This window comes from Palaemon carinicauda, chromosome 16 (genome assembly GCF_036898095.1).
Source record: "Palaemon carinicauda isolate YSFRI2023 chromosome 16, ASM3689809v2, whole genome shotgun sequence".
Classification (NCBI taxonomy): Eukaryota; Metazoa; Arthropoda; class Malacostraca; order Decapoda; family Palaemonidae; genus Palaemon; species Palaemon carinicauda.
Genome location: NC_090740.1, coordinates 30,570,145 through 30,582,597, shown reverse-complemented (window position 1 = coordinate 30,582,597; position 12,453 = coordinate 30,570,145). Strand labels below are relative to the sequence as shown.

The 12,453-nt window shown below is 45.5% G+C and overlaps 1 protein-coding gene across 1 annotated transcript in view; it reads left to right on the top strand.

Moving 5' to 3' along the window:
• Positions 1–12,453, top strand: part of Prim1 (DNA primase small subunit) — a 105,419-nt gene that overhangs the window by 54,707 nt on the left and 38,259 nt on the right. Inside the window, exon 4 of the mRNA XM_068389723.1 lies at positions 7,768–7,858. Coding sequence (XP_068245824.1) covers positions 7,768–7,858 — 91 coding nt within the window. The remainder of the gene's footprint in view (positions 1–7,767; positions 7,859–12,453) is intronic.

The following is a 12,453-nucleotide window of genomic DNA, read 5'->3' as shown; positions in this document are numbered from 1 at the left end:
AGCACTGACCAGAGGCAGTATTCTCCTGCAGTAGCTCTCTTACAAGGTAAGGTACAACAGGCACTAACCCACTTTTTGGGTATACTTTATTTTCAATAATCATATGTTATTGTTGAAGTAAAACTTACATCCACAACCCCCCATCCTTGCAATGGGTAATCGGCTGTATAATTGTTCGGTAAGACACTGCAATAAAAATGGATTTTCATTATAAAATGAAATTTTATTGCATACTTACCGAACAATTATTAATTAAAGCCCTCCCTCCTTCCCACTAGTGGATGGCGAGGCAGAACGAATTGATGTTATCTGGACAGTTGTACCTGTAGCTCCCTCGAGTGGAGGGAGATGACATCACCTACATCAGCAATGGCGGCGCCACCGCAGTAGTTTTGAATCTATTGTCTGCCATTCGTAGGGAATCTACAGCTATATAATTGTTCGGTAAGTATGCAATAAAATTTCATTTTATATAATGAAAATCCATTTTTTTCAACTTATTTAAACTAAAACACTTTAAATGTCTTATTTATTCATATGATCAATTTAATATTAGAAAAAAATACAGGCTAGTACATAGAAGTATTAAAAATGGGTAGTAAATACCCTTGAATGTGTGTTGCTTTTTTTCTTGGCCCTAATGGAATTATTCCTGTTATGTGTTTCAAAATTTGTGAAATTTCATTTATATGAGGACGTGGATCGACAAAAGTCTATCATAATTCGGAACCCTATTATTTGTGGAAAAATCTGTCTTTGAATACTTAGGTAAAACAGCATCAGACCTTACCTTTACCATCTTATTAGGAAGTTTTTGATAAAGTTTAAAAAGAATATATTTGGTGTTTTTCAATATTAAACTTACCCGATAATCATGTAGCTGTCAACTCCGTTGCCCGACAGAATTCTACGGAAGGGATACGCCAGCGATCACTATACTAGAAGGGGGTGTACTCACCAGCGCCACCTGTGGCCAGGTACTGCAGTACTTCTTGTTGACACCACCTCAATTTTTCCTCTGTCGTGCTTCCGGCAAGACATACATGGATACGCTTATAATTTTGGAGTCTTGTTCACGGTTTTTGGTGAAGTATTGCTCTAAGATTTCAGCTTTCGCAATACTGGAAACTTGTCTATTAGCTTAGATAGCTTTTATATTGATTTGATTAATGGTTAACGATCTTTTGCTTTAATTGGAATCCCCCTTGACTGTTCTTTGATTCAAGATGTCCGACCTTTCTCAAGCCCCTCCCCAAAGACGATGTAGGACTTGTATTAGGCGTATTCCGAAGGCCTCGGTTGATCCTCACACCGTTTGTTCCGACTGTAGGGGAAAATCCTGTCAGTGGGAAGATCGATGTGAGGAATGCGCCGGACTTTCGGAACTTGATTTTGTTCGATTCCTAAAGTATACCACTAAGTTAGAGAGAGAGAGAGTTAGGAGGAGTTCGGCTCGCTCTTCGCTTTATTCCTCACCCCATGATCCTCAACCTTTTCCTCCCCCTGTAGTGGCTACCCCCGAACCTACTTTTTGTGCTCAGCCTGATATGTCTGATGTTTTACGTGCCATTCAGGCTTTAGGTGATAAAGTGGAGTCGGTAGTGAGTGACCACAAGTTCCTCTTGGCGGACGTCAAGGAACTTAAGGTGAAAAGTGCAGTGGGAAGTGGTAGTGCCAGTGCTGTGCCGAGTGCTAGTGTCAGTGTCAGTGTTGTGCGTGAGGGTACTTCTGTGCGTGCCAGTCGTCCTCCCAGTCCGGGACCTCTTGCAAGCTCCCAAGCCCAGGGGAGAAGCAATGTCGAAGGGCAAAAGGGTTCGGCAGGCCTTGATCGGCGCACAGAAGTATCCTCGGTGGTTGCGGGCGTATCTTACGGAGATCGTCACTTCCACTCTCAGACGATTGAGCCTTTAATTCCCTCGTCTGCAGTAGAATTTTCGGGGAGAAAACGCTGGACTCAGGTCTCAAGACCTCTTAAACGTAAAGTCCAAACCTCACGAGTTCAACCCGGATGTAGTCATTGGGCTAGCTCTGACTCGCCGCAGTCATCAGGTGACTGCACACCTCCTAATAGAGGTAAGGCGATGCCTCAACAGACCTCAACTTCTGTTAAGGCTTTGCCTCAACAGACCTCATCGTCTGTTGATCCCAAGATGGCTTTGCTGCAGTCCATGCAGTCGCAGCTTGCGCTCCGCAGTCCAGTCTGCCAGACGTACGAAGTTGAGGTTCCTCAAGCTACCTCCATGCGTGAGCTACCGCGTTGGGAGTTGCCAGTTACCAGCGTTGTGCAGCAACCTCCACCTTCCTTAAGGCAGGAATCTCTTACCACGCTACAACCTCCTCAACAATGGGGACAGGAGCCTTATGCCTTACAACCTCCTCTTCCTTTGAGGCAAGAGTTTCTTGCTGTAAGACCATCCTCGAGGCAGCAACCTCTTGAGGTACGACAACCTCTACCATCCTTGAGGCAGCCACCTCAGCTCTCGCAGCTGCAACCTCAACTCTTGAGGCAAGCTCCTCAAGAACCTCAACGCGTGAGACAGGAGTCGCGTTCTGCGCAGCCGCCACCTCAACTCTCGCAGCTCACACCTCAAGAACCTCAACTCGTGAGACAGGAATCTCTTACTGCGCAACCACCTCAACCCTTGAAGCAAGCGCAACTCTTGAGACAGGAACCTCATGCAATGAGTCAGCCACCTCAACGCATGCATCTACCACCTTCTCCTAACACTGACTCTCCTCCTCTCCAGACAGCAGTAGGAGCCAGACTCAAGATCTTCTGGCAAGCTTGGGAAAGAAGAGGTGCAGACGCCCAGTCTGTCAAGTGGCTAAGGGAGGGTTACAGGATACCATTCTGCCGCAATCCCCCTCTGACCACTTCTCCCATCAACCTCTCTCCCAACTACAAGGAAAAGGACAAGAGGCTAGCATTACACCAGGAGGTGTCGCTCCTGTTACAGAAGAAGGCAGTGGTGATAGTCCGGGACCATCAATCCCCGGGCTTCTACAACCGTCTCTTTCTGGTGGCCAAGAAGACAGGAGGTTGGAGACCGGTGCTGGACGTCAGCGCGCTCAATGCTTATGTCACCAAGCAGACGTTCACTATGGAGACGACGAAGTCGGTCCTAGCAGCGGTCAGGCAGGAGGACTGGATGGTCTCGTTGGATCTGAAAGACGCTTACTTTCACGTTCCTATTCATCCAGACTCCCAACCTTTCCTGAGATTCGTTTTTGGAAAGGTTGTGTACCAATTCCAAGCCCTGTGTTTTGGCCTAAGCACAGCGCCTATGGTGTTTACGCGTCTGATGAGGAATATTGCAAAATTCCTCCACTTAGCGGACATCAGAGCCTCCCTTTATTTAGACGACTGGCTGTTAAGAGCCCCCACAAGTCGTCGCTGTCTGGAGAGTCTCAACTGGACTTTGGACTTGATCAAGGAACTGGGTCTTTTGGTCAACTTAGAGAAGTCCCAGCTTATTCCCTCCCAATCCATCGTTTACCTGGGAATGGAGATTCGGAGTCAAGCTTTTCGGGCTTTTCCGTCGGCCCCAAGAATCAGCCAAGCCCTAGAGTGCATTCTGAGCATGCTGAAGAGGAACAGTTGCTCGGTGAGACAGTGGATGAGTCTAACAGGGACCCTGTCATCGTTAGCCCTGTTCATCGAGTTAGGAGACTCCACCTCCGCCCTCTCCAATTCCATCTAGCAGCTCACTGGGACAAGGATTTGACGCTCGAAGCGGTCTCTATTCCTGTCACCAAAGAGATGAAGACTACTCTCATGTGGTGGAAGACCAACATCCTTCTCAAGGAGGGTCTATCGTTAGCGATTCAGACCCCCAATCTTCATCTCTTTTCGGACGCATCAGACTCGGGCTGGGGCGCGACCTTGGACGGACAGGAATGCTCGGGAATATGGAACAAGGAACAGGAAGCGCTTCACATCAACTGCAAGGAGCTGCTGGCAGTTCATCTGGCCTTAATGAACTTCAAGTCCCTCCTGCTAAACAAGGTGGTGGAGGTGAACTCCGACAACACCACAGCCTTGGCTTACATCTCCAAGCAGGGAGGGACCCATTCGAGGAAGCTGTACGAGATAGCAAGGGACCTCCTCATTTGGTCAAGAAGTCTAAACCTCTCACTGGTCACGAGGTTCATTCAGGGCAATATGAACGTCTCAGCAGATCGCCTAAGCAGGAAAGATCAAGTCATCCCCACGGAATGGACCCTTCACAAGAGCGTGTGCAACAGACTTTGGACCTTGTGGGGTCAGCCAACGATAGATCTGTTCGCCACCTCCATGACCAAGAGGCTCCCTTTGTACTGTTCCCCAGTTCCAGACCCAGCAGCAGTTCACGTGGATGCCTTTCTGCTGGATTGGTCCCATCTCGACCTATATGCATTCCCGCCGTTCAAGATCATCAACAGAGTCATTCAGAAGTTCGTCTCTCACGAAGGGACACGGCTGACGCTGGTTGCTCCCCTTTGGCCTGCAAGAGAATGGTTCACAGAGGTACTACAATGGCTGGTCGACGTTCCCAGGACTCTCCCTCTAAGAGTGGACCTTCTACGTCAACCTCACGTAAAGAAGGTACACCCAAACCTCCACGCTCTTCGTCTGACTGCCTTCAGACTGTCGAAAGACTCGCTAGAGCTAGAGGCTTTTCGAAGGAGGCAGCCAGAGCGATTGCCAGAGCAAGGAGGATATCCACTCGTAGAGTCTACCAATCCAAGTGGGAAGTCTTCCGAAGCTGGTGCAGAGCCAATGCAGTTTCTTCTACCAATACCTCTGTAACCCAAGTTGCTGACTTCCTATTACATCTTAGGAATGTTAGATCTCTTTCGGCTCCTACGATTAAAGGGTACAGAAGTATGTTGGCTTCAGTTCTCCGCCACAGAGGTTTGGATCTGTCCTCCAACAAGGACCTACAAGACATCCTTAAATCTTTCGAGACTTCTAAAGAACGTCGTTTGTCCACTCCAGGCTGGAATCTAGACGTAGTCTTAAGATTCCTTATGTCTCCTAGGTTCGAACCTCTCCAGTCAGCTTCCTTCAAAGACCTTACTCTCAAAACTCTTTTCCTCGTCTGCCTTGCGACAGCCAAAAGAGTTAGTGAGGTTCACGCCTTCAGCAAGAACATAGGATTCACATCCGAATCAGCAACATGTTCTTTACAGCTCGGATTTTTAGCTAAAAATGAACTTCCTTCACGTCCTTGGCCTAGATCGTTCGAAATTCCTAGCCTTTCCAACATGGTGGGTAACGAGCTAGAGAGAGTTCTTTGCCCTGTCAGAGCTCTGAAATATTATCTAAAAAGGTCAAAACCTATACGAGGACAGTCAGAGGCCTTATGGTGTGCCATCAAGAAACCTTCGATGCCTATGTCCAAAAACGCAGTTTCGTATTATATAAGGCTTCTGATTAGAGAAGCTCATTCTCACATGAAGGATGAAGACCTTGCTTTGCTGAAGGTAAGGACCCACGAAGTGAGAGCTGTAGCCACTTCGATGGCCTTTAAACAGAACCGTTCTCTGCAGAGTATTATGGATGCAACTTATTGGAGGAGCAAGTCAGTGTTTGCATCATTTTATCTGAAAGATGTCCAGTCTCTTTACGAGAACTGCTACACCCTGGGACCATTCGTAGCAGCGAGTGCAGTAGTAGGTGAGGGCTCAGCCACTACATTCCCTTAATCCCATAACCTTTTTTAACCTTTCTCTTGAATGCTTTTATTGTTGTTTTTTGGGTTGTTACGGTAGGCTAAGAAGCCTTCCGCATCCTGTTTGATTTGGCGGGTGTTCAATTCGTTCTTGAGAAGCGCCTAGGTTAGAGGTTGTGTAGAGGTCCTTTAGTATGGGTTGCAGCCCTTTATACTTCAGCACCTTAGGGTTGTTCAGCCTCCTAAGAGGAACGCTGCGCTCAGTAAGGAAGACGAACTTATTAAAGGCAGAGTAATGGTTCAAGTCGACTTCCTTACCAGGTACTTATAATTTCATTGTTATTTTGAATAACTGATAATATGAAATACGGGATACTTGCTTACTGATATACATGTACACTGGTTTTCACCCACCTCCCTGGGTGTGAATCAGCTACATGATTATCGGGTAAGTTTAATATTGAAAAATGTTATTTTCATTAGTAAAATAAATTTTTGAATATACTTACCCGATGATCATGATTTAATTGACCCACCCTTCCTCCCCATAGAGAACCAGTGGACCGAGGAAAAATTGAGGTGGTGTCAACAAGAAGTACTGCAGTACCTGGCCACAGGTGGCGCTGGTGAGTACACCCCCTTCTAGTATAGTGATCGCTGGCGTATCCCTTCCGTAGAATTCTGTCGGGCAACGGAGTTGACAGCTACATGATCATCGGGTAAGTATATTCAAAAATTTATTTTACTAATGAAAATAACATTTTTCACCTGCAATTTCATGTAAAGAATGGTTGATCAAAACTTAAGGACTCCTACTTGTTTGCTTATATTATTTACTACTGGTATGGGAGCAGTTGTTCATTTGCTCAGGTACAGGTTTAAAACTTTGTAACGACACCGCTAGTGTACTTGGGGTGTATTTTAGTTATGTGCATTTCTTAATTTTTTGATTAATTATCTTTTTTCCCATATAATAATTTCTTATTCTTTTATATATTTTTTTCACTCAAGAGAAAAAATCCTGCTATTCCTAGTAAGACTCATATCAGTAAAAGGATTAGTGTTGTCAGGTGTATGAGGAAAGAGGAGAATGGTCAAAGAATAGGCCAGACTACTCGGTGTATGTTTAGGCAAGAAAAAATGAGGCATAACCAGAGAGGGATTAAATGTAGTACTATCTAGCCAGTCAAAGGCCCCAATAACTCTAGTGGTAGCATCTTAACTGGTGGCTGGTGCCTTGGCCAGCCTACTAACAGAGGAAGACATCTTGAAATAAGACTTATTACACTCTGGAAGAGGAGTATATAGTGCTATACCAAAGGCAACAGAGAAACTGAAATAACAAAGACCCTGATGCTTTGTTTCTTGATATTAACTGCTCCTTGTCATTTGTCTCATTAATTTATTTGTTTTCTTCACTGGACAATATTTTAATTCCATAATTTTCTTATTTGTTTTCTTCAGTGGTGTTCTACCTCCATCAGATTCTGGGAGTCAGCAACATGAACATCAGGGAAGGCTCAGAAATAAAAAGAAATTTTGATAATGAATTTTGTTATTTCTATACTCCCCTGATGTTTATGTACATGCCCAGCCTCCTTGCTACTGACTTGTGATGTCAAGAGAATAGGGAAAAGTTTGGCTTCAAAACTGAAATAACAAAGAGGCCCTCTGCTTCTCTTCTTGTCATTAAGCGCAAGAGTGTCTCATTTCTTTACTAGAGGCAAGTGTTTATTGAAAGGAGGGAAAAGGGTAATTTTTTCAAAATTTTGTGGTAGATGTTGATAAACTGAGCTTCTAGAGAAAAGCAGTATGAGCATCAGGTGAGTACAGAAATAAAAAGATATTAAAAATCTTTATTCCATGAAATTCTTGACAGTTCTCTTCTTGAACATTTGTGTTATTTTGTAGTCATTTACAACTATGTTTTGTTTCTTTCACATATTTTATTATATTTTTTTGTGGAGTGTTTCCACCATTACTGTATTGATAAGTAACAACACAATGAATAATTACCTGCTATTGATTTTTATTTTTTACGTACTTGCCACTTTTCCCCTCTTCCTTGCACGGTTAAGTTGGGATTTATTAACAATATTTTTTTAACAAACAGGTTCGTACATGTTGTGAAGGTGCTGAGATCTGCAATAAGTGTTGGAAATTCATGACTGTTGCTGTAAAAATTTTAGATGCTGCTTTAAGAGGTTAGTTTAACTTTAATCCCTTTTATAATAATGACGCTATTTATAGAGCAACGTCTTTTGGGTAGTGTTCATCCTCCATATTTTCAAATGTCTTATATACCGAGTAATAACCCAATATGGAATGGTATTTTTTTTTAATTTATGGTATGACCATAGTTTTGACATCTTACTGTAACCACCTGATAGTGGGGCAGATAAGTGAAATAATCGTTCATTTGATGATACAAGCATGAAATTTGGCATAATTATTTATTTTGCATTAGATTTTGAAAAAAAAAGTGCTAGCCACTTGAAATTCCAATATGGCGGCCATTTTCCAAGATGGCCGCCATATGGTCCTTTTTAAGGCAGAATACTGCAGTACTACGTGCCATTAAAGTTCTTACTCAGATACTTGATGAGTTCTCTTTGTCTGGGTTTGATGTAGGAACACCACTAATCATTCTGAGGGTCCAATATGGCAGCCATTTTACAAGATGGCCGCCAAATGACGTCATTTGCTACATATGCCAATGTCTAAGAGTCCATATTTCAAACAATACTCAACCTCCTCTGGCCAAAAGTCCATTCATTGTTCATCAGTTTTTTTTCCCAGGAATTCTGGCAAGGGCAACTACAGAGTAGAGTACAGAATAGTCCATTCTTTACACACTTGCACCTTCCACCACACTCTGTCTTGCATCCACACTTTGTCAGTTCACGGCACCTCTTGGAAATGGATTCCAACATTGTCCATACAACTTCCCAGTCATCACCGTTTTTTGACCATCCCCACTTGGAAGGACACTGAGGTTCTGGCTGACGATTAACACACTGCCCCCAAATATGACCTGCTTGGTAGGCTGCTCGTTTGGCATGTTCCTTCAGTACACTTTTTGTTGGTGGAATCATGTCATATGACCTCTGCTTTCGCGCAAAGAGATCAAGCCTTGCCTCGTCTACAGAAGATGTTGTACTCGACCGGTCATACATAAGAACCACATATTTCTCCAGAACATGTAGATCAGACTCTTCAATCTCAGATGGCCTGCGGCTAAGTTTTGCAAAGGTGGCAGAGGCATCATTGAAGACATCCCATGTCTGCCATGCTGTCTTTTTTCCCTTTGCCATTGAAACCTGACACAACGTCACACCCAGTAAAGGCATGGAAGAATAGCATCCCGTTGGTCTTCTCTGATTCTAAGATGGACACCAGGTCATGAATAGGAATCCATCTAGTGTCCTCACCTTTTCCAAATCTAATCCACATTTGCTCCAGGCCGATTGCTTTGAGAGAAGGCATCTGTGATATGGCAATCACAATGACGTCTGTGTTGTTTGCGTCGATCATAACAGATTTGTAGCCTTCCGTAGCTGCATGCCAGGCATGTAAGAATATACGTGTGTCAGCCTCCTCATGTGTACAGGGAGCCAATTCCTCTAGGCTCCTGTTGGTGTAACTGGCACTCGTAAGGGCATCTTCTTCCTTCGTCACAATGACTACATTTTCCGTAGTCATTTTAGCTACTGCATCAGCAAGAAAGTGGAAGAGCTCTGTCTTGTTAGCACTGTTGCGGAGGAAACTCTTCCAGTTTGTAGACGTTTTACTCTTTTCAGTAACTCTCCTCCTGATAGAAGGCAGGTGGGATGTTGGTGTAGGACTTAGGAAGCTCTGGAACCTTTTTCACCCGATTCTCTGATATATTGAGTGAACTTCGAACTTCACCTCCTCTATCTGCACTTGGGTGCTGGAACATTGAAATACTTGTACCATGGAATGATGTACATGCCGTAGTGGAGCTTGGATTATGGTCTATGTTGTCAACAGCAGATGTAGTAAACAGTCCTTTTCTCAAAACTGGTCGACACACAACATCTTCTTCCACGTATTGATTTACAACAGTTTCCCCTAATTGACCTGATATTTCCAACACTCTGTCATAGGATATGCTGATTCCATTCTTGTGAAGCTTGTCAATCAGCTCCCTTTTCCTTGTCTTAGCAAACACTTTCATCCCGATATATACAGAAAATGGTGTTTCTCGGTCTTTTGAATGTCTATGTGCTTTTGATCCCTCCTTATACTTCGAGTAGCAGTTGTATTGCAGGAGTTGTGCAATAGCTAAATCTGATTTTTCAATATTAAACTTAGCCGGTGATTATATAAGCTGCAGCTCTGCTGCCCGACAGAAAAACTCTACGTTCAAAATCTGCCAGCGATCGCTATGCAGGTAGGGGGTGTACTTCAACAGGGCCATCTGTCGTGCAGGTACTCAGTACTCAATGTAAACACAGAACTCAATTTTCTCTCTGTCGTGCCACCGGCAAGACCTACTAAATTCGCTGTTGCTACTGGATTGGTTTTCACATATTTTGGTGAAGTACACATTTCTAGTTTTGAGCTTTCGCTTTGCAGACGTTATCTTCAATACATCCTTGCATTCTTTTGTTGATATCGGATTATTTGTTGACGATTTTGGATAGTTTTTTGAATTCCCCTTTGACTAATTCAAAATGGCTGACCCTTCTCAAGTCCCTAAATACAGAAAGTGTAGTGCTAGGGACTGTTCAAGGCGTCTTCCGAAGGCCTCTATCGATCCGCACACCGTTTGTTCCAATTGTCGGGATAAAACCTGTCAATTGGAAGATCGATGTGAGGAATGCGTTGGGCTTTCGGAATTCGATTTTCTCGAATTCCAGAAATATTCACGTAGGCTAGAGAGAGATAGAGTCAGGAGAAGTTCATCTCGCTCCGTTGATATTTCCTCTCCTCATGCCCCACAACCTATTCCTTCCCCTGTAGTGGTTGCTCCTGATCCCCCTTCTAGCACTCAACAACCTTCGATGGCAGATATGATGCGTGCCATTCAGGCTCTGGGTGAGAGAGTCGAGTCTTTGGCTAGTGACCGTAACCAGCTCATGGCAGACGTCAAGGAGCTGAAGTGTAAGAGTGCAGTGGGTAGTGATAAAGTGAGTGGTAGTGTTGTGGATAGTGTTGTGGATAGTGTTGCGCTTGAGGGTTCGTCTGTTCGTGCCTGTCGTCCTCCCAGTCCGGGACCTCTTGCATGCTCCCAAGCCCAGGGGAGAAGCAATGTCGTACGACCAAAGGGTTCGAGAGGCTTTAATCAGCGAACAGACGTTCCCTCCGTGGTTTCGGGCGTATCTACCCAAGATCGCCCCACCCACACGAAGACGAGAGAGCCCATTTATTCCTCGTCTGCGGAAGAGTTTTCTCATAAGAAACCATGGACCAAGGTCTCGCGGCCTCTTAAGCGCAAGTCGGTCCCTTCCGCGCAAGTCCAACGGCCCAGTTGTAGCCACTGGGTCAGTTCGGACTCGCTGCAGTCTTCCGACGACTGCTCACATCCTAAGAGAGGCAAAGCGGTACCGCATCAGGCAGTAACTCCGTCTGTTGCCGCACCTGCTCCTGTAGACCCTAAGTGGTCTTTGCTGCAGACCATGCAGTCTCAGTTAACGTCATTGATGCAGGACTTTCGTGCGGAGAAGGTTGACGCTGCTCCAACCTCTAGCCTACAACCAACCACGGTTGTGCGTCCGGTGGACGCTGAGGCTACCTTCTCCCGCACTCCATCTGTGAGAGTCCCGCCACCCATGCGTTCCAGTATACCCTGGCAGCCGCATGTTGACGTTCAGCGACGCACGGAACCTTCCGTTGACGTTCGCGAGGTACAACAACAACCTAAGTTGTTTTGTTTTGACGCGGTGCGTCAACCTCCGCAACCCAGTGTGGTTACCTCTACTCGCCCACAGCAGACTAGACAGTCTGGAGTAGACGCTTTGCGTCCCCGCGCTGCCATGGTTGTTGCCAGTTCACAGACTGGGCAACAGTTCCATGACGTTGCGTCCGGTTCAGTCACGCGTGCACCCGTGATGCCGGACTCAGCTGACCAGCCGATTGCTACTCCTTTGCCGCTTCCTCCTCAGCTTTCAGATGATGGACTCTCTGATGATGACGACGCTGCACACATTGACGACCCGCATACGGACATCGACGAACCCAAGACCACGCAACCCTCCTTGGACTTTAGAAAAGTTCTTGCTTTGTTCAAGGAGATTTTTCCTGATCAGTTTGTGCCTGCGGCTCCACGCTCTCCTCCGTCAGAGTTCGCTTTAGGCACGCAGTCATCAGCGCCTGCCTTCACGAAACTCGTCCTCGCCCGCTCGTCCAAGAGAGCTTTACGAGTTTTAGGAGAATGGATGCAGTCCAAAAAGAACCTTGGGAAGACAGCATTTACGTTTCCCCCTGCGAGACTCTCTTCCAGATCGAGCGTCTGGTATGCCACGGGAGAAGTTCTCGGCTTGGGAGTTCCTGCCTCTGCCCAGGGCGACTTCTCAAGTCTAGTAGACTCTCCCCGCAGGCTGGCCATGAGACGCTCTAAGATTTGTTGGTCTCCTTCAGACTTAGACCATCTGTTGAAAGGAGTGTTTAGAGCCTTCGAGGTCTTTAACTTTTTGGACTGGTGTCTGGGAGCTTTGAGCAGGAAGATCTCCCCTTCTGACAAGGAAGCTTCCTTGCTCATTATGTCCTGTATGGACAAGGCCATACGTGACGGATCCAGTGAGCTTGCGGCTTCGTTCGTTTCCGGGGTCCTCAA